Source organism: Ruditapes philippinarum, unplaced genomic scaffold, assembly GCF_026571515.1.
Source record: "Ruditapes philippinarum isolate M1 unplaced genomic scaffold, ASM2657151v2 ctg7774_1_1_1_1, whole genome shotgun sequence".
NCBI classification, from domain to species: Eukaryota; Metazoa; Mollusca; class Bivalvia; order Venerida; family Veneridae; genus Ruditapes; species Ruditapes philippinarum.
In genome coordinates, this window is record NW_026861090.1 from 833 (window position 1) to 28,210 (window position 27,378).

Below are 27,378 nucleotides of genomic sequence, written 5' to 3' on the forward strand. Positions count from 1 at the left end.
ACAGATATGTTGTTATATTTGTATTTAATAACTTTATGTAAAAAGCATGTGCATTGTGATATTATTTTCACGAAATTGCAGGCTCAGTTTAACAGCTTGTCCCTTAGCTTTAAGCAGCACACCACACTAAACTAAGCCACAGCTTCGAATGGCCAGGGAGGATTTCTTGGATATAGTGAATATTCTGGATTTAAATGACTGGTTGTCTTTAAAATGCATTTTCAGCATGAAATTTGTTTTTGTGACATGTAATATGATCATTGGCAAATTCGAAAACATGGTTAGAAATCGCATGCTGTTAATTATAGATGTCAAGGCCGCCATTGGTTGTAAACACTGTTTTTGAACAGCATGCTCGGTGAAAACAAGTAATTTTACAGGGGGGTACAAACTTTCAGCAATAGCAAAAAATCTACAAGGCCAAGCACCTATTTCTTTGTGATATTTTGCAATTATAGGGAGTTGCTAAAGCAGTGACAGAGTTTCTGTAGCCCGTATATTTGAAGGTATTTTTTGCCGGCGGGACGAAATATGTTGTTTTGGGTCTCGGACCACTATAATTTTTTGGCTTTTACGGAATGAATTGGAATTTTTTAACTGCCTGACTGTTGCACATGGGATGATTTCATTATAAATTTGCAATGGTATGACATTTATGTTCTTAACAAAATGTGTTTTCTTTTTCCAGGTTGTGTAGTTTGGGATCAGATTTATCAGACATATTGCTTGTAGGACACTGACGGCAGAAACTTGAAATTTAGTGTGGAGTGCTACCTTATTGGCAACACTTAAACCTGAATTTCGAATATCGTTGTGGATACCGTATTCTTTTTTTTCATTCATTTATATATTTTCAAAATTTTCCTACAAGATGAACGTTCACCTACAAATGAGTATGAGGATAGGTAATGGAACTGTTGTAAACGATTATCCTTTTGATTTTATCCATATTACGTTTTATCTATTGCACAGAATGATTGTTTTTACAAAGTGTACCAGTATCCGGATGTTGAAAGCTATCCGATTTTCTGCAATTACTGCTGTCACATGGCCATCTAACTTTTTATGAACACTTTACCATTACTTTGCATGAGCCTGCAATTTTTCCATAATTTTGCTGTTTATGGTGTTCTTTTGGGTTTCAGGTTTTCTCTATTTTAAGGGGGAGTAACTCATGTTTGCAAATTATTTGTTCTTTTCTGTCTATCTTAGGTATTACTTTCTATTTTTGTTGTATAGAATTTACCAGTTGTAAGGTCATCAAAAGCATAGCGGCCCTGAGGAGTGAATATTGATATATATATATTTTTTTACTGGCTTTATATACCTTAGACTGGATTTAGTTAGTACATACCTACAGGTATTCTGCTACAGGAATCTTCTAATCACTATGTGGAACTAATTATTATTTTCTATGTGTTTGTATATAAATTGTTAATAAAATAACCCTTGGTAAAAATGAAAGGTAGAAAATGAAAGCTATACATATAGGTGCTCATGTCCATTATCTAAAACAGAGAAAGGAAAACATCCTGAAGTTATCAATTTACACTTGATATATATGCAATTAGTTTTATAGTTAAGTCAAATGGAAGGTTAAAAGAGGGACAGTATTTGTTACTGTAAGAGATATGCATTTAATGTTTAGACACTCACACAACTCAATCTTCATTATATGATATAGACTATTTGAGATTATTTTACTTATACATTATAGTTTTCTTTCTACAAGATTATGAATTCCATCCAAATTAAAATATTAAAATAGGATGTTATATTTAGTTTTAATGGAAACTGGGAATTATTAATGTAATGTGCATACATGTATATCTTACTATATGGATATAATGTGACTTACAATATTTCTGTATTTAAAGACTTACAGTTTTGATTGATGAGACTGGCATTTAAATTTATAAATGATAGGTGTTTTTACCCAGTGTTGGCTGGCTAATAATAGTACTATCTATAATAGAGTTTATACATTATAGTTTTCTTTCTACTAGATTTTGAATTCCATCCATTAGTACCAATGTTAATGTTAATGTTAGGATTTCATATTTATTTAATAGAAACTGCGAATTATTAATGTTATGTGCATGTATTTCTTAGTATATTGATATGATGAAAGACTTATAATATTTCTGTATTTAAAGAGTTACAGTTATGACATTATTATTAAAGGGATGACACTTTCATTTAAAGTTATAAATGATAATACATGTATTGATTGAAAATGTCCTTAAACTTGGATCCAGCAAAATAATTAATAAAGTCTCAAAAAATCATATTCTGAATAGTTATTGTAATTTTTTCTTACACGTAAATAGTTTGAAAAAAAAAACCAGCTTCTGTCTTATCTATTTGTAATGGATGGACACCTGTCTCAACCTCCAGGTCTCCAGAGTCAACCCGACAACAGACTTTCATAGAGAAGATTGTTACTTGCCTTTGAATAAATTTGTGCAGTAAATTTTATATTGGGTGATTTGTGCCACATGAAAACCAACAAAGTACAAAAGTAACCGGGCGCCAGATGAAAACATGAAAGTGGTTCCTTTGTTGTATTTTCATGTTTTCGCCGGGTGCTCCTGATGCAAAATACAAATCAGCCTTCATAAAATTTCTTATTATAGAAAAAAATTTAGTTTTTTATCTGAACAAAAAATTAGATATTGTACATGTATTAGTTCAGTTATGTTCACTTTCAAATTGACCTGTTATAAATAATGGCACAACAAATAACTGTCTAAGCCCTTTTTAGCAAAAATAATTATATATTATATAAATTGTTATTTTGATTAAGACTATGAGTATTTAAGTTTGTTTTCTTATTTGTTTAATTAAGAATTAATTTACCTGTTAATTAAAAAATCTAAAAGTATCTGTCACGATTTAGAACTGTTCACTATTTAGGGGAGAAATTGTGTAAGCGGCTCAGTCGCTACAGCCGCGGTACATTATTCTGTGGGTCACAGGTTCAAGTTCTGGTCAAGCTGAAAGTTTTTCTCATCCTGTGACTGCATATAACCCTGAGTTTAATTCTCTATGCTCTGTAAACATCAGAAATTCAAGGACACAAATCAATATAGTGGGGAAATATGTTGTGGTTTAGAACTGTTTCATTATTAAAGAGAAAATGTGTAGCTAGCGGGTCCATCATAGCTCAGTCGGTCTTCTGACAGTTATAGGTTCGAGTCATGGCCAGGCAGTTTCAGTAAGGGTTTAGAAGTGGTTTTTCAACTGACACATGTTTGATTCATTTAACAGATTGCATAAATTTGAAATGGACAAAGGCAGTATTGCATGATACTTTTAGAACAAAAGGCATTTGATACAGTTGATCACACTATACTGCACATAAAGAAGCTCTTCTTCTTCTTCACGAAACTTCAAGCATCTGCCATAAGAAATGACATTCTTACATGGTTCAAGTCTTATCTCAGATGGATGTGGCTGGTACTCATTCTACTACTGCTCCGAGTACCTATGGTGTCCCCCTGAGGTTCATTTTAGGTCCTCTTTTATGTCTAATATATGTCAATGACATGTCTGCAACCCTAAGCAATAAGCTTTTATTATATGCCGATGACTCAGGTATCCTTGTATCTGATAAAATAAATCTGAAGAAATTCTCTCTTATGGCACGAGTCTCATAAGATTGGTTAATTGACTATAAATTGTCTTTGCATCTTGGCAAGACAGAGTCTAATCTTTTTGGTTCAAGTTTCATTTTAAACTGGGCCACATGTAATGGTACTGCTTTAAAGTACGCATCTTTTGTTAAGTATTTAGGTGCAAAACTTGATCAAATTTTTGGCGTCGCCTTTGATGCTTTGCATCAATGCTTTTCTTGTTTTAGTATATAAAAGCAATATCGGTGACAAATTTTCACCTTCACGGATTTCAGTATGACTACTAAAACTGTCACAATTTATTATTAACTTTAAAACATGACTTTGCTTTATAATACATATTATAGATAATCTTACTTTCCGACAAAAATGATGATATTTTGAATGATGTTAAACATCGTCAATAGTTTACTATAACCACGGCTTTAATTCAAGTACTACACAACGTATTTCGATGGGTTTCAAGTTTACAAATTATTATCAAATATCACAAATTTTATAATTTTCAGCCGTCAAGACATGTTTTAAGGTTCGATGCATTGTGTTTATTAAATTTTATTGTAGTTTTTCTAGATGACTTCGTGTATAGACTAATTTGGCTATAACTGTTAAAAATAAACAATATCTTATAGTTTTATATACATAACTCTGTGAAAAAGAAGAAGAATTTATCTAAGTGTTTTTAAATCTTATCTAAGTATGCTTACTAGCGCTTATCTTTAATGTGTTCTGTTTTCCAAAACCATAATATATCGATGTGACTGTCTTACGCCAGTGAAAACATAATACCCTTCCAAAGTTATTCTTACTTTTGTTTTAGTTAAAACATTTCAAATATAAAGTCTTAAACATTAAGATACTTCAAAATGCTTTAAAAGGACCAACATACAGCTTCTTATTGCCCTCCATTTGTATTTTTAGGAAAGACTTCTCACAATTCTTGTTGTAATACAGCTCTTCTTTAAATATTTGTTATTTCAAAAATCTCATTAAAATCATATCCTATCTGTCGCTTCACTACCCTACGCTTGAAGCGAAGAGTAACGGAACGAAAATGATGATCTGATCTTAATGAGATTGCTTTTTCATTATATTCTTTTTGATACTTAAAAGGTTGAAGACATTGAAATTTATTTGGATTGAATAAACACTAGTTGATTGCTTTAGAAGCAGCAAGGATAATTGTTTTTTCTCCTCAGCATTTAGCACATATTTGCCTGCCTTTCTCTTAAAAATAATAAATATGAACTCAGGCCTGTCAGTTGTTAGAAAAGAGACGTATTGTTATTTTCTTGTTTAAATTTTTTGTTTTATAAAAAAACTTTCGACCTTTTTCGATCAAGAATATTAATAGTGAAATGTAAAAAATTTGCAGCAAACAATATTGAGGCTGGACAGACTTAATGAGTGTTTTAGTAAGTTTGGTTCTATACCCATCTCAGTGTTATAATATTTGTCTGGTTTCCCTGTATTATTGATACTAATACGATTACTTTCTGTGTTGAGGATTGAACGCCGCTAAAGCTGGTTCTACCGATGTGTTCTTTTAAATAATTTTTTAAGCGTAGGCGTAATAAAACAGAGTATGCGATTTTTAACTATTCGTTTTGCACTTCTCGCTCTCAGACAACAGCAGGCCCTTGACAGATTTTAAAACTATTTTTGGTTTACAATTAAACTATATTAACGCGTTTTTTATGCAATCCTAGTAATTCACGTATTGGTTAATGGTTATACGTCTGTTATATGAAACTCATATTAATAATCAGATGATTCGGTTGAAATAACCCGGAATAAGTTTAACACTTGGCCGGAGTCTATGTGTACGTGATTAGGGTATAACACAAAACACGGAAGCAAGCATCTTGCGACACTGTGGGTTTTTGTCACTTTCGAACAAGTCTTCTGTCTTAAAACATAAACTTCTCTACATCTTCAATTTTTTTTTATTCAAAAAACATTTTTAGACATAAGAAAATACAATTAAATTAACATAATACAACAAAACTGTTTCATGCAATGCAGATAAATACTAGTGTTTATATTACTTATAATGTATAAATCTGAAAATAGGGCGCTTTCTTTTGTACTCTCTGCTATATATTTAATATCAAGGTCAGTAAATATATGTAAAGTAAAAGTTTGAACATGCTCATCATTTATTATTTCCATACCACGGATTGTGCTGACCATGATCCCACGGCGCGGACAAATCATGATCTACACTGGTTGCATGGCTAGATTTAGTTGTCATCAGCGGGGTAAATAGTTTATGCACTAATTTATTTACCCATATGCAGACCGATTCGCATTCTAATGAAAATATAATATATAATAAGTCCAATTAAACTCATATCTTATCGAATAGAAATATTTTTATTATCTCATGTGGTTAAAATGTATCTAGTCTTCATCAGGAGATTGTTCATTATGAATTATTTCCATTTCATGTTCATTTTGTATCAGTTTTCTAGTTTTTGAAAAATATAATATAGCAGCTCCGAGGACCATTCCAGGGATTAAAGCACCGAACGCAACAGCTGCCATGGAACCTGTAAATTAATGCATACAATTTTAAAATTTCGAATAAATAATGCCAAACCAAACATAAATATTGCCATCAAGAGTGTTGGTTTTTATAGATGATTTACTAAGAGTATGATAGCAATATTTAAATCATTGACAATAGGAAAAAACTCCTTCTAGCGAAAATTACGCAGACAAAATGATATTCTTGTGCCATTTGACATACTTTTGACTTCGTAATAATAAACTAAAAATGTGTCCATAGGACACGGATGCCCCCACACGCCACTGTTCTGTCAATCTTATGACTCTAGGTCAAATATTTTTTGGACTACATGTGCCACAAGTTGAAAACTAAAAATCAACAAAGGTCCATAATTCTGTTAAATTTGGTCGCAGCGAAAATTCCTTCCTTTACTACCATCTACATATTAAGGTTGTTCATCCCTGGAAGTTTAAGCAAAATCTGCCATCCGGTTTAAGAGGAGTTGCGTTCACAAAATTTCTACATAGTATATAGTGAAAAAATAAAAAAAGGGCCATAATTCTGTTAAATTTGGTCGCAGCGAAAATTCCTTCCTTTACTACCATCTACACATTAAGGTTGTTCATCCCTGTAAGTTTAAGCAAAATCTGCCACCCGGTTTAAGAGGAGTTGCGTTCGCAAGATTTCGGGACGTACGGACACAGACGGACGGACGGACAAGTGCAACGCTATATGCTCACATATTGTGGGGGCATAAAAAAATAAACTTATTTTCAATATTATTATGAAAAGCAGCGAACTTGTGTTATCTTGCATGTATGGTTAAAAACTCCATATACCATGGTTATTAAATTAACTTTGATAGAATTGTTACAATTTTCCTTTTAAGTATAGAATTATAGGTCCAAATAAAAAGTTCACAGTACCTGAACTAAATCCATTCTGTATTTGTGCTGATGCAACATTTGATGATGGACCGACATATGATAAATGCCCTGTTATAAAGAACAAAATTATATAACCGATATTTCACAAACATAGGACGTAATTAAAAGTGAATATAGTTCATTTTGTGAGTACTTTAAATTGTGTGAACAGAGACCAGCTTATTGTATACAATATGAAGTGCACAATGAGAAATGTAAACCACACAAGACGTATTCAGTAAGAAGTGATCTCTGTGTAAGTACTGCTCACTTAGTAGTGTTTTCTGTGCGAGAAGTGCTCAGTAAGTGTTCTCTGTGTGAGTAATGATCAGAAAGTATAGTTGTCTCTTGTTGAGTAGTGATCAATGTGTAAGCTGATAAGTGAGTAATATTCAATGTGTATGTAGTGCTCAGTGTGTAATGTGCTGTGTTTGAGAAAAGCTTAGTATGAAATGGGTGCACTATGTGAGTAATGCTCAGTTAGTGGTATTAACTTTATGAGTAGTACTCAATGTGTAATGTGCACTGTGTCAGTAATGTTTGGTGTGCAATGCGCACTGGCACTGTTTGAGAAATAGTTCATGAGTAATGTTAACTATGTAATGATTATTGTGTATGTTTATAGTGTGGATACATTTCAGTGAGTAATCTTCACAGTTTGTGTTTTTAAGCTCAATTTGTTCAATTTACTATTCGAGTACTGCTGTGAGTAATGTTATATTTTTTTCATGTTGGGTAGACTCAATGATTATATAATTTTTAAGTAGTGATAACTGAGTATGTTTATACTGTCCAGTGTGCTGTGTCCATGTAATGACTGAGTTTTCGGATGCAGTTGTTTGAAATGCTTGAGTTGTGATTATAATAATTTTGAAGCAAATCAAGGAATAACTCAATACCAACAAGGAACAACTAGTTGGTTAACGTTAAATGTTTTGTAAATCGCTATTACAAGGGCCCTCTATTATGTTCCATTTTTTGTCAGAAAAAGTGTGTAGTAAATTAGGTAGAGTGAAGCTTGCGACCCTTTGACTTGTAGTTAGACTTTGTAACATCTACACCAAAGCGCCCGTTCTGATTCAGATTAACTTTCAAAGTTACTATATTTATTATCTTATTACAAATTGTTATGTAACTGAATGTTGACCCTTTTTCAGCTGTCAAAGCTGAAAAGTCAAGCATTTTCAAACGTTTTGTAAAAAAACGAAACAAGCAAGACTTTTGCCAAGCAATTGAATTCCCAACCGAAAAGGCTTTCTTTTTAGACGAAATTAGGTGAAAAATAATATATATGTTTCTAGTATTCTTATCATATGACTTAGGAGAAATGTGCGAACAGGGATTTTTTTTGTAATACAGATAACCGTTTTTCTGACCAAAAAAGAAACTGGTTACAAGTCGGTAAAATATTTCATATATATAAATATATATAAATGAAGGAGAATGGCCATTAAAATGTTCCAGGTATGCACCTTTTCTGAACAAATAACAATAAATGTTTATAAATTTGCAACCATAGAATTTGTATGAATTTTACACACTGAAGCATGAATATTTTCTATATATATTATACTCACTCGTGTAAGTGTCGCACACGGCGTTCGATGATATCTGAGATTGCACGTTTCTATTATTTACAGAAAATATATTGCAAGTACTATGTCCACAAAACATGAATGATCTACATGTCAATCCGTAGTCATCTACGCAAAGTTTAGCACAGTCGTCTACGCTTGTATTTGAAAAGAAAACAGTAGGTCCATAGGGCAAATGTTTGTCTGGTGATATTATAAAATCAAACAAATATTTTCCTGAAGAAAAAAAAGAGAATAGTACCGGTATGTGCATTATAAGAAATTTATGCTTCCAAATTACAAAAAGGACAAATGAAACAAATTAAACATAACAATGTATACACTAATTGAAGTCTGCATTAACTGTCTGATATTGTTTTTACCTTTTCATTAGAAGGAATCAGAGAGTAACGCTATTTACCAGAGATATAAAATGTAGCTTTCTTATAACGGTAAACTAAAACTAATACATTGTGTTTTTTGTTCCCACGAAAGTATCTGAATACCAAATTGAAAGTAAATGTTACTATCAAAGGTGGCGAATGTTTGAAAATTTCGCTAAAATACTGAAAATTGGCAAGTGAATATTTTGTTAGTAACAGTTTCATGTGCGTTGAATAAAAATAAACATATTTGCTAGAATTATCTCGAAATATGACCATTAGAATATGAATTAAATAATAATAATAATAATAAGTATAAAACCACGTGAAATTGTAGTTAAGCATACGCTTAAAACCCTTTAATGTTAAACACATCCACTTACGACAAACCCTACTCTACAATATATATGGATACTCACTTGAATAGTGATAGCAAGAAGAATCTGCAGTAGATGAAGACACAGATGTTGTTATCTTTCGATCACGTGACAAATAACAGGATTTTGTACTTTCACAGAAGTCAAATGAATTACATGTATTGTTCCCACTTTTATAACATTTTTGAGCGCATGTATCCGGGTTTCCAACATTTGATTGTTTCACGACGTTTCCAAGATTTGAGATCGTGCCCTTTGAGAGGATGTATCTGTCTAAATATTTCCCTGTAATGTAATGTATCGGTCTAATTATTTCCCTGTTATGAACTGTAATGTATCAGTATAAATATGTCTCTGTTATGTTTAAAGCAATATATTAGTACATGTCCGCGCATAGTAAACTGCTTTAATCAATATACATGTCTAAGTACTTTCCTGGAATGTATTGAACAGTTTAAAACAATTACATATCTGGAATGAAATGAACAGTTAAAAACAATTACATGTCTAAATACTTTCCTGGAATACAATGAAACAACTTAAAACAGTTATATGTCTAAATAGATTCATGGAATGTACTGAAGAGTTAAAAACCCTATATATGTCTAAATTCTTTCTTGTAATGTAATTAAATGCAATTATAAAAGTGTTTTAGACAAAATGCCTGTCTTAGTTTTCTAACTAAAGTTTTTTTTTTTTAAATGGAATATCTTAGTACTTTACTGCAATAAGTAGTATAGGCGTCGGTACCAACGCCTTTACTACTGCAATATGATATACTGATTTAAATAATATGCGTATCTTAGTACTTTACTAACACTGTGCCTGCCTAAGACTATGCCTATTTACCATACTGTTTGAAACAAAATGTCTGTCTAAGTACTTTTATATTACTGAATTTTAAATCTTTTGCCGGGTCAAGCCGTTGCTTCATTAAAGTTACATTAAATAAATATGTAAAAATATTTTGACATCGGCCTAATAACCAAGCATTTTATTGTTTTATTAACCTTTTTAACAGTATTGTTGAAAATCTCATCAAATATTGTTCATAAATTGCGATTTTAAACGGAAAACCCCACGGTAACACTAAAGTTCGTATACGAATTTTAACATGCAAATGAGGACTTTAATCAGTTCATGTATGTGCTACGTCACAGTGTTATAGTTGCTATACAGAACACTTTAACCGTTTTAGCTTCACGGTGCACTTGGCATGGCTTTCAGAAAAGAGGAATCATCTCACAAAAAAAAAAATTTTTTATGAAAACAACCGTTACAATGCGTAAATATACCGTTATATTAGGACTGCTACTTATAACAATGTTTGTTGATTTAATATTGATGTACGGATGACCCGAAGGCGGAGTTTCTCATGCAAATTCCGATTTCGCCACAATGAGGTCGCAGATGTTTATGCTTATAAAACTCATTGGTTGGTTGCCTTGACACCATAATAAGATCTGGAGTCGATATAAAACCAAATTAACTAATGAAATGTCGCTATTTCTGTTTTTAAGAAATTTATTTAATGTAGCTTTAAAAAGAAATTTTACAATCAATACGGGTTGGTACAAGCTTTAAATCGGACTTTTATAAATCCTGCTTAGTACAGAGCTTAGTCAAAATGTACATAGGTGTCGGCTAGACTACACCTATTACGGCTGCAAAGACTAGACAAGCTTATTAAACAAAATGATGTGAATGAAATATTTAGGAAAGGTAATTGATAAAATATTTGAACTTTTAACGTGGATTTTATTGGGACAATTATGAAGTATATAATAATCTATATGCACGGTTGTTGCAAATATTAATTATCTTATTACATTATTATAATCATCATCATCATCATTAATATTATTATAATATGTTATTAGTTTTAATATTAAAAAAAAACAACAATTGCATGATGATATAATTTTGTGACAGAAATATCTCGTGCTATGACAATTGGGCTATTTACAGCTAGTCCAACATCTTTTTGGCGTCCGCGCCGAAGCGCGGCGCCCTTTATGGAATGAAATCAGATTTTGTGAAAGGGCGACAGCAACTTCTCGAGCCTTTTAGTCGGTCATAATAAAAGCCGATCATTCCGATCGGTATGAGGGTGCTCGATTATTATTAATTAAAAATGAAATGTCGCGATATGTACAATGAATAGCGAACTGGAGAATTTCGCAATGCAAACATTTTCAAATGAAATAACCTTCCCCGTCTCTTCGGGTTTTTTATTTATCATTTTGTAGTACACAGTGGGTTATTATGGTATGTTAAAATAGAACAAGAAAAGTATTGATGCAAAGCATCAAAGGGCGTCCAAGCAAGAAATGCAGAAAGTGAAGATGAACTAGTAGACATATGCTGTCAAGATATTCTTATAAACTTTTCAATGGTTAATTGGTTTTTACCAAAATGAACGGACGGAAGACATTGTTCATTATGAACTTTGATTGGCATGCTAGAGATTAGAATATTACTTGTTATTTCTTTATGATCGTGATTATTAATAGCAACGGATATACATGTATACAATCATTTATAATCCATACCCATGTGTAACGCATGATCAACACCACACTTGTGGAATTGTCCCTTATTATGCAATCGCTATTAGCGAAGACCCCCTCTTAAGGTATCTGTTCACACTTAGTAAAAATATGACACTGGTTATATTACCATGTCATGTTGAGCATTATTGTTTATTATACAATAATTGTAATATTTATTTTAATAACAAAATAAGAATTCAAATGTCATATTGACCGACGATTATAAGTCAAAACTTAACTGGAAAAAGTCAGTAAATTATGGTTAATCTTTCAATATATAATATTGTTTATTCTTAAACCATGTACATGTACATTTGTATTTTTCTTTATCATTTTTTAAATTATCAATCAATTAAATAATTAATAAAATCTAATTTGTAACTTTGAATAATTCCTCGGCATCTTTACTAAACACGAATAACAAATTAAATAAAATGTTTCAAAGTTGATAGTGTCATATTAAAACCACAAAAATGTACCCTTTTTTCACAATTATTGTACATATTTATTGTTTTTATCTCATATAGATAAAATGAAACATGCTATTGTTGTTTTTTTTTTCGAATTGTATGTTTATGTATAATAATAATCAATAAATTTGAGAGTTGATCTATGTTTATTAATTATTGTAACCAAACTAAGTGACAAACATTCATTTTGGAAAAAAAGCTTATTTATCTGTAAAATATTTGTTCTGTTCTGTAACGATATCAAACATCTACTCCAAAACCGTGAGAGACCGGACAATAAACGTCGGTCACTAGTATCACGGTCAAAATAGACCGGGAGAGACCGGAATAACTGATAGGAGTACATCCCTCTATAAATAGATTTTCGGAATATTTAGGTCATCAACTCATCATTCTATTTTAACATACCATGATAACCCACTGTGTACTACAAAATGATAAATAAAAAACCGAAGAGACGGAGAAGGTTATTGCATTTGAAAATGTTTGCATTGCGAAATCCTCCAGTTCGCTATTCATTGTACATATCGCGACATTTCATTTTTAATTAATAATAATCAAGCACCCTCATACCGATCGGAATGATCGGCTTTTATTATGACCGACTAAAAGGCTCGAGAAGTTGCTGTCGCCCTTTCACAAAATCTGATTTCATTCCATAAAGGGGCGCCGCGCTTCGGCGCGGACGCCAATGATGAGTTGATGACCTAAATTTTACATTCCGAAAATCTATTTATAGAGGGATGTACTCCTATCGGTAATTCCCGGTCTCTACCGGTCTATTTTGACCGGGTTTTACTAGTGACCGGCGAATAGTATCACACGTTTATTGTCCAGTCTCTCCCGGTTTTGAATAGATGTTTGATATCGTTACAGAACAGAACAAATATTTTACAGATAAATAAGCTTTTTTCCAAAATGAATGTTTGTCACTTAGTTTGGTTACAATAATTAATAAACATAGATCAACTATCAAATTTATTGATTATTATAATACATAAACATACAATTCGAAAAAAAACAAAAAAAAACAAAAACAATAGCATGTTTCATTTTATCTATATGAGATAAAAACAATAAATATGTACAATAATTGACAAAAAGGTACATTTTTATGGCATTAATATGACACAATCAACTTTGAAACATTTTATTTAATTTGTTATTCGTGTTTAGTAAAGATGCCGAGGAATTATTCAAAGTTACAAATTAGATTTTATGAATTACTTAATTGATTGATAATTAAAAAAAAAGATAATTAAAAGAAAATTACAAATATACATCTACATGGTTTAAGAATAAACAATATCATATATTGAAAGATTAACCATAATTTACTGACTTTTTCCAGTTAAGTTTTGACTTTTAATCGTCGGTCAATATGACAATTGAATTCTTAAAATTTATTTTACAATTTTAATAATAAAAAAAGAGTAGTAAACGTAAAAAAACTCAGTATTGAAATAGCACATAAAGCACAAAAAAGATGAAAACAATATTCATAAAATCTGTATTTTTATATTAAAATAGATATTACAATATCGTATAATAAACAATTATGCTCAACATGATCAACATGGTAATATAACCAGTGTCATATTTTGTGAACAGATACCTTAAGAGGGGGGTCTTAAATTCGCTTATAGCGATAACATAATAAGGAACAATTCCACAAGTGTGGTGTTGATCATGCATTACACATATGGATTATAAATGATTGTATACATGTATATCCGTTGCTATTAATAATCACGATCATAAAGAAATAACAAGTAATATTCTAATCTCTAGCATGCCAATCAAAGTTCATAATGAACAATGTCTTTCGTCCGTTCATTCTGGTAAAAACCAATTAACCATTGAAAAGTTTATAAGAATATCTTTTCATCATATGTCTATTAGTTCATCTTCACTTTCTGCATTTCTTGCTTGGACGCCCTGTGATGCTTTGCATCAATGCTTTCCTTGTACTATTTGTAATAATATTATTGTACGACATATAACAAGAGTGGCGATGCTGCGTATTTTCTCCTGAGAATAAATAAAACTACCTTTCGTGTCTAATTTTCATTTTATCTCTGAAGTAACTGATATAAATTGGCGCATTTATGTATGTATCTATCGTTTAGCATCGTTACAAAACAGCATTTATATATAAATATCGATCCGATTGTCTACAGAGTGTCACCGCTTGTATTTTTTATACAATAACACCAATGGTGCTACGCGATCATTGTACGTAACACATCGACTTTTATATTCATTAACATGGTTATTATGTAATAGATTTGTGATTTTTATGAGCAATCCAGTAGTTTAATTGTCTATCTCAATCAATTGTTACTACAGTAAAACTTGTCAAGTCAAGTTATTTTTCGTTCTTTGTTTTGCACTGTTTTGTTTTCAAGGACACGAGCTATCTTTTTGATCTTCATATATTAACGATATGAACAATACGTACTCATCAAATGAGTGACTTTTCAGATTTAATTTCAATCTGATAATTAAGGGAAAAATAAACATTGTAAAGCACATTAATAATGTACATATAAACACTCATACTTCCTGTTATTTTCAAGAACGCAATTTCAAATTCACAGTTATAGGAAACGAATCATCTAAACATCATTGTTATGACTTTCTGTAATGATAAATCCTATGAATATTTCAAACTAGTATAATTGCTTTATGTAAAGCTATCTTAATTGATAATCAAAAATTGCCTTGTAATCTTCAAGTTTAAACATAACAAAAACATCAAATCTATTATGATGAACTTAAGAATTACATTAATTTCATAGTTTATCAAGTTGAATATTTTACTTTAATATTCACTCTGCTGCTGAAACATTAACATTTGTAACCAGTTGATATAGAGCCTGGCAAGTCTGCACAGGCTCTCAACAAATGAATCTTCTCATCCAAACATTTGATAATGAATAGTTCCAAAATATGGAAACTGGTCAAATTCAGGTTAAGTTGAAGAAAAATGTATCCTTCAATAGTGTGTGTGCTACATTTTATCCCCCATATATATTACATATACATCCGAATTATTCAAATATGAGAAGTATTTTTCTCTTTAATTGTAATTGAATTTGTTCAACAGAGACTCAGTTCAAGTTACGTTATTGATTTTCAAAGATTAAGCATAACAAAATGCATCAAAATGCACGATATTCCGCATCTCGTTCATGTATACAATAATACATGCAAAAACAATACTGTGCTATGGGTCTTCATTTCACGCATCGATTGCTATATGTTAAATCATGTTAAACGAACACTTGGATGATGAAACCTTTAGTACAAAGATATGTCTTCATCAAGACAAGAAGAAAAATTGTTTAATAGCCTAATTTTTTATAAATTTACATTTAATTACGAAAACATGGTTGAGTTTAACCACACAGTATGCTGATAAATCTCGCTTAAATTCAGATAATATTAACTTTTATGCCTTAAAATCCTGTGATTAAGGTAGATAAAACATTAAGCAAACATTCTGCATTTGTGAAATTATCTTTATACAAAGCCTATGCAAAGAATTTTGAAAAATACACACTTTTGAAAGCACATTTTAAGCGGTTTTGTACACATACATTGGTAAACGACCTTCCTTGTCTAATGCTCTCTATCACGTTCGCGCGCGTATCTATAAATAACCGAAGCAGTTTAAACCGAAAGTATCAGCTATTCATTCGCACTTCACAAGAGTAGTGTTCTTTTTGTTTCTAATAAAACAGTGGAATTTAAATATCTAAAATGGCGGATACTGCCGTTGAAAGTCCAGTTGTAGCCGAGGAAAATGATAGTGCTAAAACAGAGGAAGTTAAATCTCCTGCAAAAAGGGCGAGCAAAGGAAAAGCAGCAAAAACACCAAAAACAAAGGCTACCCCTAAGGGAAAGGCTGTGAGTGCTAACAAAAAACAGAAGAAAACTGTGTCAGACATGCATCCTAAATACAGTCAAATGATTAACGAATCTATTGCGGCGTTAAAAGAAAGGAATGGATCATCAAGACAGGCAATCCTTAAATATATAATGGCTAATTATAGTGTGCTCCCAGATGAAAAACTAGTGAACAATCACATTAAAATGTCAATCAGAGCTGGAATTAAAAGCGGAAAACTGAAACAAATCAAAGGATCTGGTGCTTGTGGTAAGTTGAAATTATTTCATAGTTTTCATAAAAAAAGTTTTCCTCTCTTGCACACAACATATATAATTAACTATAATTAAGATTTAAATTCATATGCGATAGAGGTACATTTTAATTAATATTTATATTCATGTAGATTTATAAACATGTATTATAATAAACTTCTAAACGTTGAAAGTTAAAATATGGTTTGCATTTCAGGTTCATACAAACTCGGTGACAAAGGCACTGAAAAGCCGTCCAAACCCAAAGCTGAAAAGGCGGCATCTCCGACCAAGAAAGCCAGCTTAACAAAGGTGAAGAAGCCAAAGGCTTCTTCGAAAAAATCAAAAGCACAGTCCAAAAAAGCAGTTAGTGGCAAAGCTAGTCCAAAGACTTCACCACAAAAAGCAAAAGCTTCTCCAAAGAAAACGACAAAGAAAACAAAAAGTCCAAAGAAAACAAAAGCGAAAAAAGCTGCAAAATCGCCTAGGAAATCCAAGAAAGCGGCTGCACCAGAAGAAAAGCAAGACACAGAGGATGTCCCAGCTACAGAAGCAGAAACGAATGAAAGTGACCAGTGATCTCCTGAGCGGAAAACATTTAGTCACAAGCTATAACGATGTAACACTTGGCGGTGTAAAAATAGCTACATGTTATTTTATTTTTGAATGTTGTGTTGTCAAAAATGATTTCTATTCGGTTTATTAGCAGGTACAACTATACAGGTTTCATGATAACATTTCTATGATAAGGGACTATAATTTTGAGAACTTACGTTGGAATAAATTATTTGGAGACAGATGAATGTGTTAATGATATCTAATTATCAATATTATCATTCATAGATCTTTTTTCAGTTGACGTTTACATTAATCGATTTTAAAGTATTCCATTTTTATTTGAATCAACTTACTTTCTTTAATATCATTTCATGTTCATTACTTGTATTATGTGTATATTGTTTTCCAAAATGTGTTCAAAATTTTCCCATTATTGTTGATATTATTTAGAATAAATGCGTAGCCACATGCAATGTAGATAAAACATGAAAGTTTTGTTATTCATACAATTAATGTCATTCTAAATTGTTATAATCCATCACAACTTTAAAGTTTTGTAGCTACATGCAATGTAGATAAAACATGAAAGTTTTGTTATTCATACAATTAATGTCATTCTCAATTTTTATAATCCATCACAACTTAAAAGTTTTGTAGCTACATGCAATGTAGATAAAACATGAAAGTTTTGTTATTCATACAATTAATGTCATTCTCAATTTTTATAATCCATCACAACTTAAAAGTTTTGTAGCTACATGCAATGTAGATAAAACATGAAAGTTTTGTTATTCATACAATTAATGTCATTCTCAATTTTTATAATCCATCACAACTTAAGAGTTTATTAAAATACACTTACTCGAATAAAGGTTACATATAGGACTGTCTTCAAACGCAGTTGTATTATCTCCAGGGTAAAGGTCGCTTATTAAACACAATCCCATTTCAGAACAATAAGAAAACGATTCACACTCGTATGCTGCATAAGTTAGACATTTTGTTGCACAGTCGTCTACACTGACCGGAAGGTAGCGAACCCATCTGGCTGATGGATTATTTCGTATATGAATTGCTCTCTTATCAATACGGTTAAAATGAGTTAATGTTTCACCTGTAAAAGCAAAGGAAGATAATCTTTTTTGATAAGAAATGAAAAGATAGAAATAAAAATTAGAAAGTACAAACGCACTTTCAGTATGACATATGATTTAGTGTTACCTAGATTACCAAGATTTAGTGTGGAGCGGCACAATGTAGACCAATTACCAATTTCAACAGTATTTTCCCTATGCAAGTCTCCACAATAAATGTAACCGAGCAAAAGTTTTCAGCGAGAACCAAAATCATTATCTCCAAATTGGTGTGTCACTACAAAGGTTGTTACAATACAATTTTAATGAACAAAAATAAAATGCACATTTGAGAGTGCATAATGCACATTTGAGAGTGCATAAATTCAGGCAATACGCAGTTTTGGTTAAGAAATGTTGGCAGTTCTTAAATTATTATAAACACGTGTGTATTGTTCAGACAAGGTTGTAGTTAGAATTGTAATGAACAAAAATAAAAGTGTATTTTAAGAGCGCATAAATTCTAGCATCATACAATGTTGGTTAAGACATGTTGGCATTGATTATGAAAACTTGTGTATTGTTAAGCCAAATTGTATATATATATGTACAGTACATTTATAAAATCTTCAGCGTGTACACTTACTGTTTTCCTTTCCGCTGTCATAACGAAATATATTCCTTGAAAAGTAAAGTGCCGAGTATTTGACCGTCTGAAAATGAACAATAATCTACCTTTAATCATGGATATCATTTCAAGTCTGAATCACACATATTGCTCTAGTCAGAGACGTATGCATGTGTATGTTACTATGCCGTACAAATGCGATTAACTGTATGAGCTTGAAATTCTTAAGCAGAATTATAAGTGATAATTTTGATTAGATTATACTTATGTTGCACATGAGTGTAGTTAAGTTGGATTTGCTCTGTGCAGACTTGGCGGTATAACTTGAAAATAGTTCTTATTCAAATAATCGAAACGTTAATTGTAGCTAAAATTTTAAGATAGATGAATCGCTGCACATCAAGTCGTATACCGTTTTTGTATCCACTTGGATGTTGACCACAAGATTACCGTGAGCTATCCTGTCTTGTAACATTGTAATTGCTTGATCTGTCGTAGGTTCTGGACTCGTCGATGATTCCACAGTTTCTGTAGGAAACCAAATCAAATTGAGGAAAACGGTAACCCCGAAGAACGCCCAAAGCGGCAAAAATGAAAAGGTTTCAGGCTGGGTTAGACTTAGCCTGTTCATGGACGGTATTTGTAATTGCAAGCTACAAGCCATGCCCTACTGCCAGCTTTAGCATAATTAAACATTTAAACATTAAAGAATGTCGCACAGACCTTCAATGTGACAGGTTCGTGCCATTCCATGAAAATGAAAAGCGACGTCATTAATTAAGATAATGCAAATATAATCTAATGACATCTTTTCTTGCTATGACTGTGTCTTTATTTTTGTATTGGAGTGCAGAGTCATGGTAATTCATAATTAAAATCATTAGTAAACAGGATCGGTAAAAACACACATTAATTGTTCACAATGTGCTAGTGAGGTGTTCAAGTGTAGCCAAATTTCTGTCTGTACGGTATTGGTGAGAACGATATTGATCATTTGAAATAGAACGGAATTTGTAAATGTTTGAGTTTAGTTTACAGAAATTAAGACTACAATGGTTGCAAAATGTTTCTTTGATTATGATTATGATTATGATAATTTGTCTTAATAGCATAATTATACCCCCACAAACGAAGTTTAGGGGGGGTATATAGGAGTCAGCTTGTCGGTCGGTCGGTCGGTCGGTTGGTCGGTCGGTCCGTCGGTCGGTCCACATCATGGTTTCCGGACGATAACTAGAGTTATGAATGAGGTATTGTTATCAAACTTGGTATATAGCAACCTTATGTGGAAAGTCCGGTTGGTATTGCATTTGGACCCTCTGGGGTCAAGGTCAAGGTCACCGTTACTAAAAATAGAAAAATGGTTTCCGGACAATAACTAGAGTTAGGAATGAGATATTGTTATCAAACTTGGCGTATAGCAAGCTTATATGAAGACCTGGGTTGGTATTGCATTTGGGCCCCCTGGGGTCAAGGTCAAGGTCACCGTTACTAAAAATAGAAAAATGGTTTCCGGACAATAACTTGACTTAGGAATGAGATACTGTAATCAAACTTGGTGTATAGCAAGCTTATATGAAGACCTGGGTTGGTATTGCATTTGGACCCCTTGGGGTCAAGGTCAAGGTCACCGTTACTAAAAATAGAAAAATGGTTTCCGGACAATAACTTGACTTAGGAATGAGATACTGTAATCAAACTTGGTGTATAGCAAGCTTATATGAAGACCTGGGTTGGTATTGCATTTGGACCCCTTGGGGTCAAGGTCAAGGTCACCGTTACTAAAAATAGAAAAATGGTTTCCGGACAATAACTTGACTTAGGAATGAGATACTGTTATCAAACTTGGTGTATAGCAAGCTTATATGAAGATCTGGGTTGGTATTGCATTTGGACCCCTGGGGGTCAAGGTCAACGTTACTAAAAATATAAAAATGGTTTCCGGACAATAACTTGAGTTAGGAATGAGATATTGTTATCAAACTTGGCGTATAGCAAGCTTATATGAAGACCTGGGTTGGTATTGCATTTGGGCCCCCTGGGGTCAAGGTCACCATTAGGAAAAATAGAAATATGGTTTTCGGACAATAACTAGAGTTAGAAATGAGATATTGTAATCTTATTTGGTGTAAAGGAAGCTTATATGAAGACCTGGGTTGGTATTGCATTTAGACCCCTTGGGGTCAAGGTCACCGTTACAGTGTAACTTAAAATAGAAAAATGGTTTCTGGACAATAACTAGAGTTAGGAATGAGATATTATTATCAAACTTGGGGTATAGCAAGCTTATATGAAGACCTTGGTTTGTATTGCATTTGGGCCCCCTGGGGTCAAGGTCAAGGTCACCGTTAGGAAAAATAGAAAAAATGGTTTTCGGACAATAAGTAGAGTTAGGAATGAGATATTGTAATCTAATTTGGTGTAAAGGAAGCTTATTTGAAGACCTTGGTTGGTATTGCATTTGGACCCCTAGGGTCAAGGTCACCATTACAGTGTTACTTAAAATAGAAAAAATGGTTTCTGGACAATAAGTAGAGTTAGGAATGAGATATTGTAATCAAACTTGGTGTATAGCAAGCTTATTTCAAGACCCCAGTTGCGATTACAATTAATTGAAATATTTCTTTGTACACAGTTGATAGTATGTGTTCAAATCTTTCTTCAGACTACTTTTTTTTTCATAAAGTCAAAGTTGCAGGTGGGGGTATTAATCACCTTCAGTGATAGGTCTAGTTATGATTTAACTTACATAAAACAATATATAACTTTGTGAATACATCCCAAAGCAAATTAAGTATAATTGTTTAATTATACTTATAAAATAAGTAATAAGTAATAGTTAAAAAAACTGTCGTCAAAACAAGTGAAATTATGAACATTTTCTAGTACACTAAACCAAACTTCGAAAATGAGCTAGTAAAATAGAAAAATCAATTTACTCAAAGCTACCATAATATCAGAACATAATATTATGAAGAAAATATACGGATATCAGCAAAATGAAAAGGTTTTGTTCCGTTCTTGCACTTTGTGTCTGTCAGACAGTTTCTATAAATTCATTAATTTGATATTATAACAATATTTTGACCTATAATGTGTCAGTGTGACGTAAAACCTAATTAAACAAACAAATAACAGTATTTGATATTAAGACGTTTTTACTTTAAAGAGTTCAATATGGATATCAACATGATGATTGAATACATGATGATTGTATACATTTAAGTTTTTACTTCAATCACAAATAAGTTTGGGGTATATTGTAATACTTTAAAAGGAAATTCACTCAGGTACAAAAACCTTCAGACACACAATTTGAATTCCGTATATAGATTAGGTTTTGGAACTAAAACCAGAATGGTATGGACAAGAAAATGAAGAAATATGCTCAGAAATATTTTTGGTGTGCTGTTGTAAGCCCGAAAAGTGAAAAGCTTCAATTTTGGGTCATTCGGCAAAAATGAAGTGAGCAAATAATCTGGAAATGTGCACACAAGTTATTGATCTAGACCTACATCAAATGGGACATTTCTCTTGAAAAGTTATTTCAATACCAGTCATGTCAAAAAAAAAACACAAAAAAACTCAGTAGGCATAAGGTTCTCTGGAGAAGAACTGGTAAAATAAATTCTAATATAAGTTTTTTTAGAGTCTGTTTAATTTGTAGATGAATAGTTGAGTAATTTGTCATGCATCTGCATATGCATTATTTACTTTGCCTAAATGTTTAAATTGTTTAAATAAACTCAATGTGCACTTTTTTGCTGTTATTTATTAGATATACATAATTAGACTGTCTTGTAAATAACCAAAGCTAATAAAGTAATAAAATCAGTGATTTTCAAAATTACATATCCGTAATAAAATCACTTGTTTTCTGTAGCACATTATTTTTAAGCACTTAATTAGCTATCAACTTTATTGAACTTCTTGAGACAATTTATACGTGTTATAGTCAATTTAAGGCCATTTCCGACACGTTTTTAAAAAAAAATTATTGATAAGGAAGAATCTTGCAAAAAAGAATATCTCTCCTTTTAATAAAGTAATGTAAGTAACCATTAAAACATTATGAATTTACAATTAAAGGTATCAAATCTTATTTATTTCCATTCACAGCATCAGCCTTTCAAGAGATCAGATTATTTATGGGACAATTGAAAAATCATTAACGAGTCCTTATTAATTTTTTAATATATGAGTGGTCGTAAAACATTCCACATTAGACAACTGAATAGTAAAATTAATATATACTATCAAGAATTTGCCAGTAACACCGACTTTTTCTCTTTTATCAGTTGCATATTTAATAATTTGGATCGTGTAAGTTAATTGTTTAAACCATATTCGATGCAGAACACAAAGACATCTGTACTCGAAATATACTATATCTAAGATTTTGAGATACTATTAATTTTGAAATGCAATAGACTTTTAGCTTTTAAAAAATTTTATTTTTAATTTCTAGAATTTGTGGTTTACAGAGAACAATTTTCAGATAAAATTGTTGGTTAAAAGAGTACACAAAATGTTAAAAAGATTAATTATTGTCAGCTGTGTAAGTAGTGTAAAGAACTAAGAGTGATACTTTTGTATTACACAATTATTATTATCACTTCAGATAGGTTTGATTTTTTCATAAAATGATATATCAACACAAAAGTTTCTTCCTTTACTTTCTTTCTCTCTTTTCTTAGCTACTTACTAGAATAATGGTCACACGAAGCTTTCTTCTTCAACAATTGTCCATCTGGTGTTCGGCGTTTGCTCAATTGGCATTGTTTGGTTGAGGGACAATAATCAAAACTTAGACAAACAAACCCAGTCATATTCCTGCACATATCAGCACATTGTAAATCGCTCAACACATCAACGTACGTGGCATCCATACTATAAACACCCACTCTTTGACTAATCTTAGTGAAATCCACTGAAAGGCGTGCATGATTAATAATGTCGAATTGTAACAATGGCTCTGCTAGAGGTATTTTAGACTGCACATATATCTCTGATTTATTTTTTAATAATAACGACATAAGTAGCCTGTCAATATTTTCGATTTATGCGTCTAATGTAATATAGAAATTTTTGAAAATTATTCCTCATAATTATGAATATCAATATTACCTCAAACAGTTTGACTGTCTGAATCACATGTACTTGTATTTTATAGTCACTTTTGCTGAATTTCTCTAAATTGCTTACACTGAGATAGTTATATTTTACACATGCTATTGAAAAAATTAAGCCTGACCGTATACATTTTCAAACAAGATAACATAAAAAAAAATATTAGTAAGTATTCGATATCGACTGGTACTTATTCAAATGTATAAACCTTACATAAAGATGGAGACTGTTCTACCATAGTGGCAATATAGAATGTATTTGGACCGTCAAAGGAGACCTGGGGATTTTGGAACCTCAGTGGTGATACACCAGTCAATACTGACAGTTGCATCTGAACGTTCTTTATAAACTCAGCAAGATGTGTGTCTAATGTAGGGTGGTAAGACTCTGAAATATATTAATATCTTATAATACGTTAAAAAAGCATCAGTTTAAAATATCTTATCAGTAATTCCAACAAGTAGATGTATTTGACTAACGAATAGTGAACCTTTCTGAAATACATACATACATACATACATATTTTATTTCCCTTTAATATTTGGTGCTTAAGCCGATTTCTTTTTCAATTGTTCAGGTATGTAAACGAATTGTTGTAAATCACATATCAAAATTAATTAAATTAACGAATTTTCGGGACAATCCTTGTAAGTCATGAAGTAGTCCTTGTTACATCCAACATTATGCAATATAACTTAAGGCTAATGCAAACAATAACTTACGGTTAAACTGAAGAAGAATATGTCTCTGTTGATCAGCAGGGAAACATGGCTGAATGTTGAAGTTGGATAAATCTGGATGCTGCTCATTGAAGTCGATTACATCATAATGTATCGTTGACATTGACTGTACAGAAAATCAATCAGTCATTTTAGTTTGGAATAATATTTCTATATCATATAAAAACAATGATTTAATATATAAATAAATGTGTATCATCAAGACCATATCAATATATTTAAAGTGTTCTACAATAGGCAAGTATCATAAAAATTACATGGAATTTATTCTTAGGGTTCTATGTGCTTGAGTTAAATATAACCCTAGCAAATATGTTGATAGGGTTATAGGTGATTTAGTAAGAACATTTATGTAATGAATAATAGTATCTTGAATAATAATATTATGTTCTAGAACAATAAATTACCGGATATATATAAAACATACCGGATCATGTATCTCACACTTACCAATAGCATCAATATATAGCTATTTCATAATTATTTTGTGATTTGTTGTCACATATGATACTAAATACTATCAAAATAAATATTCAAGGTATTACAGACCATCGATTAAGGACAAATTCATCTGATTTTTTTTAAGGTTTTGAATTCCATATATTTAGATATAGAAATAAATTAAAAACATTTATACTTACATCTGTTGATGTTGCAACTAAACTAACAGGTTGCGTAGAGACAGCTTGGCCTGAGTTTTCAGACATTTCTTGCCATGTTTGCTTAAGTTATATACAAATTGGTCATAAGAAAATGTGTTAAAACATTCTGTTTAACTCCTCTTACATATGCATTAACATTAGTTGAAATGGGTAAGACTGATAAAATACTTAAATGAAATCCTAAAATGAAAATACTGGAAGTTTCTACATTACTGGCGATTAATATAAGAACTTTCACATAAACTTGATAAATCCATTGTCTAATGGTGTATAATCATATTTTATTGCAGTTTATGATATACAATTCAAAAGGTTCTAGGCTACATTATATATAATTACATGTATATTGTTCTTTGAAAAAAGAAAAAAACAACAATTTTTTCTTTGCATTTCAATACTTCCATGACATGGAAAGAAAGGAAACTTTTAAACTTTTAATTTTCAAACAACAAGATCACATCATTATTCACGAACTATCAATATTTCACAAAGAAGTTTGCAAATATTTAATCCTTACTGCCATAAAATAGAACTGTACGACTGCTTGTTTGCTCGTACCTTCACCAAAACTGAACTTTCCGACATTTTCGTAAACATCACATAAAATACCTCTTATAGTTTTCTGAAAGTGAGATATGAATGACAATTTAAGATTGAAGAAGGAAACAATATATTTATGCTGAATTCAAAGTATTGTAAACAAAAATAATAATTGAAAACATAAATCGCACTTAATCATATCTGAAAAATTCTATCGACTCAACATATCAGTAACAATCAAAACTGCACATCATTGAGATATTTCTACCATCAGGTAAATTATCAAAATGATGAAGGTTTCAGAAACAAAAAAGAATTTTAAATATTCAACACAGTTTGTGAAAACAATAACACCAATTTGACAATGGAATTGGATGAAAATCTTTCGCTCGGAAAATAAAAAGGCGTGAGATAAGGTAATTGCAACAAATAGTAAGTTATAATAAACATATATAAGAGCGTTAAAGAACTTCACCTGTCCAGCATATACGAAGTTTTGTGAGAGGTCAAATAGTTGTATGGGGTTTTTGATCTGAAGAACATATCCTGTACGATTTATCTGTTTTGATGATGGTGCTTGAACATCGAACGATCTGTCATTAATTGGAGATACCTGACATTTAAGGGTGTTCTTGTTTATAACATAAGCTATACCTGGAATCAAAACATTAACAAATCAACAGTTTTATTATCTCTTAAAATGTTTAGTGTCTCAAACATTATCATTTCAACTAAATTATGCAGGTAAGCTTTGTCACACCCAATAGGGATCCTTTTGTATAGTGTTCAAAAGTTGGATACGAAGCTCAATTCGGGATAACTTATACGAAAAAAAAAATCCTAAATTTTTCTTAACAATACTTAATATGTTGTACTTTTTTGAAGGTCTGAAAGAAACACAAGATATTGATTTAGATAGAATAATATACTAAGATTTTCTGTTCGTCTTCCAACTAAATATTGTCTATCTGTGTCCGTCTCTGTCTTTCTTAGCAAAGTGATATGACATTTTGTGGTTGTTAATTCTGATATTTTCAGGCTTGTGACAAAAAATTGTTATTGTTAAGATGTCCGTATGTTTACCAGTTTGATTTAATTCTATGAAAACTTTGATATATATTCTTTAAAACTTATGATAGCCATGGACCTGATCGAGCAGATAACTTTTACTTTTTAAGATGAAATTCTCTAAGGTGCTTTGTTTGATTAAGCCAAAAGTAAAAACCATGACCGAGACATTTCCGAGAACCACATGACCATAAGGAAACAGCACAACAAGAAATTGTTTCCTTTTATTGTACTCATCCTCCTTTATAACACCATTTTGATCACAATCGCTATATTGGACGTTTAGCATGTTTCTCTCTGTAATGTGCACCCTTATTTATGATGAACAGAGATCAACATTGATACTCTTTACGGAAGAAAATCTAAAGGTTGTGACAAAGCTTTAAGCAGTAGATATGATATGA

The 27,378-nt window shown here is 31.5% G+C and overlaps 2 protein-coding genes across 2 annotated transcripts in view; one reads left to right on the plus strand and one right to left on the minus strand.

The window, feature by feature from the left end:
* Positions 1-5,572: 5,572 nt before the first annotated feature.
* LOC132714493 (uncharacterized) overlaps positions 5,573-27,378 on the minus strand; it is a 36,144-nt gene continuing 14,338 nt past the window's right edge. Inside the window, exons 18-30 of the mRNA XM_060697385.1 lie at positions 26,382-26,560; positions 25,884-25,988; positions 25,346-25,426; positions 24,687-24,810; positions 24,178-24,351; positions 23,540-23,764; positions 19,247-19,362; positions 18,853-18,919; positions 17,996-18,247; positions 9,450-9,692; positions 8,651-8,884; positions 7,074-7,142; positions 5,573-6,187 (exon numbers count right to left, since the gene is read on the minus strand). Of these exons, the coding sequence (XP_060553368.1) occupies positions 6,039-6,187; positions 7,074-7,142; positions 8,651-8,884; positions 9,450-9,692; positions 17,996-18,247; positions 18,853-18,919; positions 19,247-19,362; positions 23,540-23,764; positions 24,178-24,351; positions 24,687-24,810; positions 25,346-25,426; positions 25,884-25,988; positions 26,382-26,560 (2,018 nt within the window). The 3' untranslated portion in view covers positions 5,573-6,038. The remainder of the gene's footprint in view (positions 6,188-7,073; positions 7,143-8,650; positions 8,885-9,449; positions 9,693-17,995; positions 18,248-18,852; positions 18,920-19,246; positions 19,363-23,539; positions 23,765-24,177; positions 24,352-24,686; positions 24,811-25,345; positions 25,427-25,883; positions 25,989-26,381; positions 26,561-27,378) is intronic.
* Positions 16,122-17,624, plus strand: LOC132714487 (histone H1-delta-like). Its single transcript, XM_060697382.1, has 2 exons — positions 16,122-16,591; positions 16,793-17,624. The coding sequence occupies exons 1-2, from the start codon at positions 16,195-16,197 to the stop codon at positions 17,152-17,154; spliced, it is 759 nt and encodes a 252-aa protein (XP_060553365.1). The 5' UTR covers positions 16,122-16,194; the 3' UTR covers positions 17,155-17,624.

Excerpts from the sequence above, each read along its gene's own strand:
- LOC132714487 (XM_060697382.1), top strand. The coding sequence starts at position 16,195 with ATGGCGGATACTGCCGTTGAAAGTCCAGTTGTAGCCGAGGAAAATGAT. Across the intron at positions 16,592-16,792 it reads CAAAGGATCTGGTGCTTGTG|GTTCATACAAACTCGGTGAC; the intron begins GTAAGTTGAAAT and ends TTTGCATTTCAG.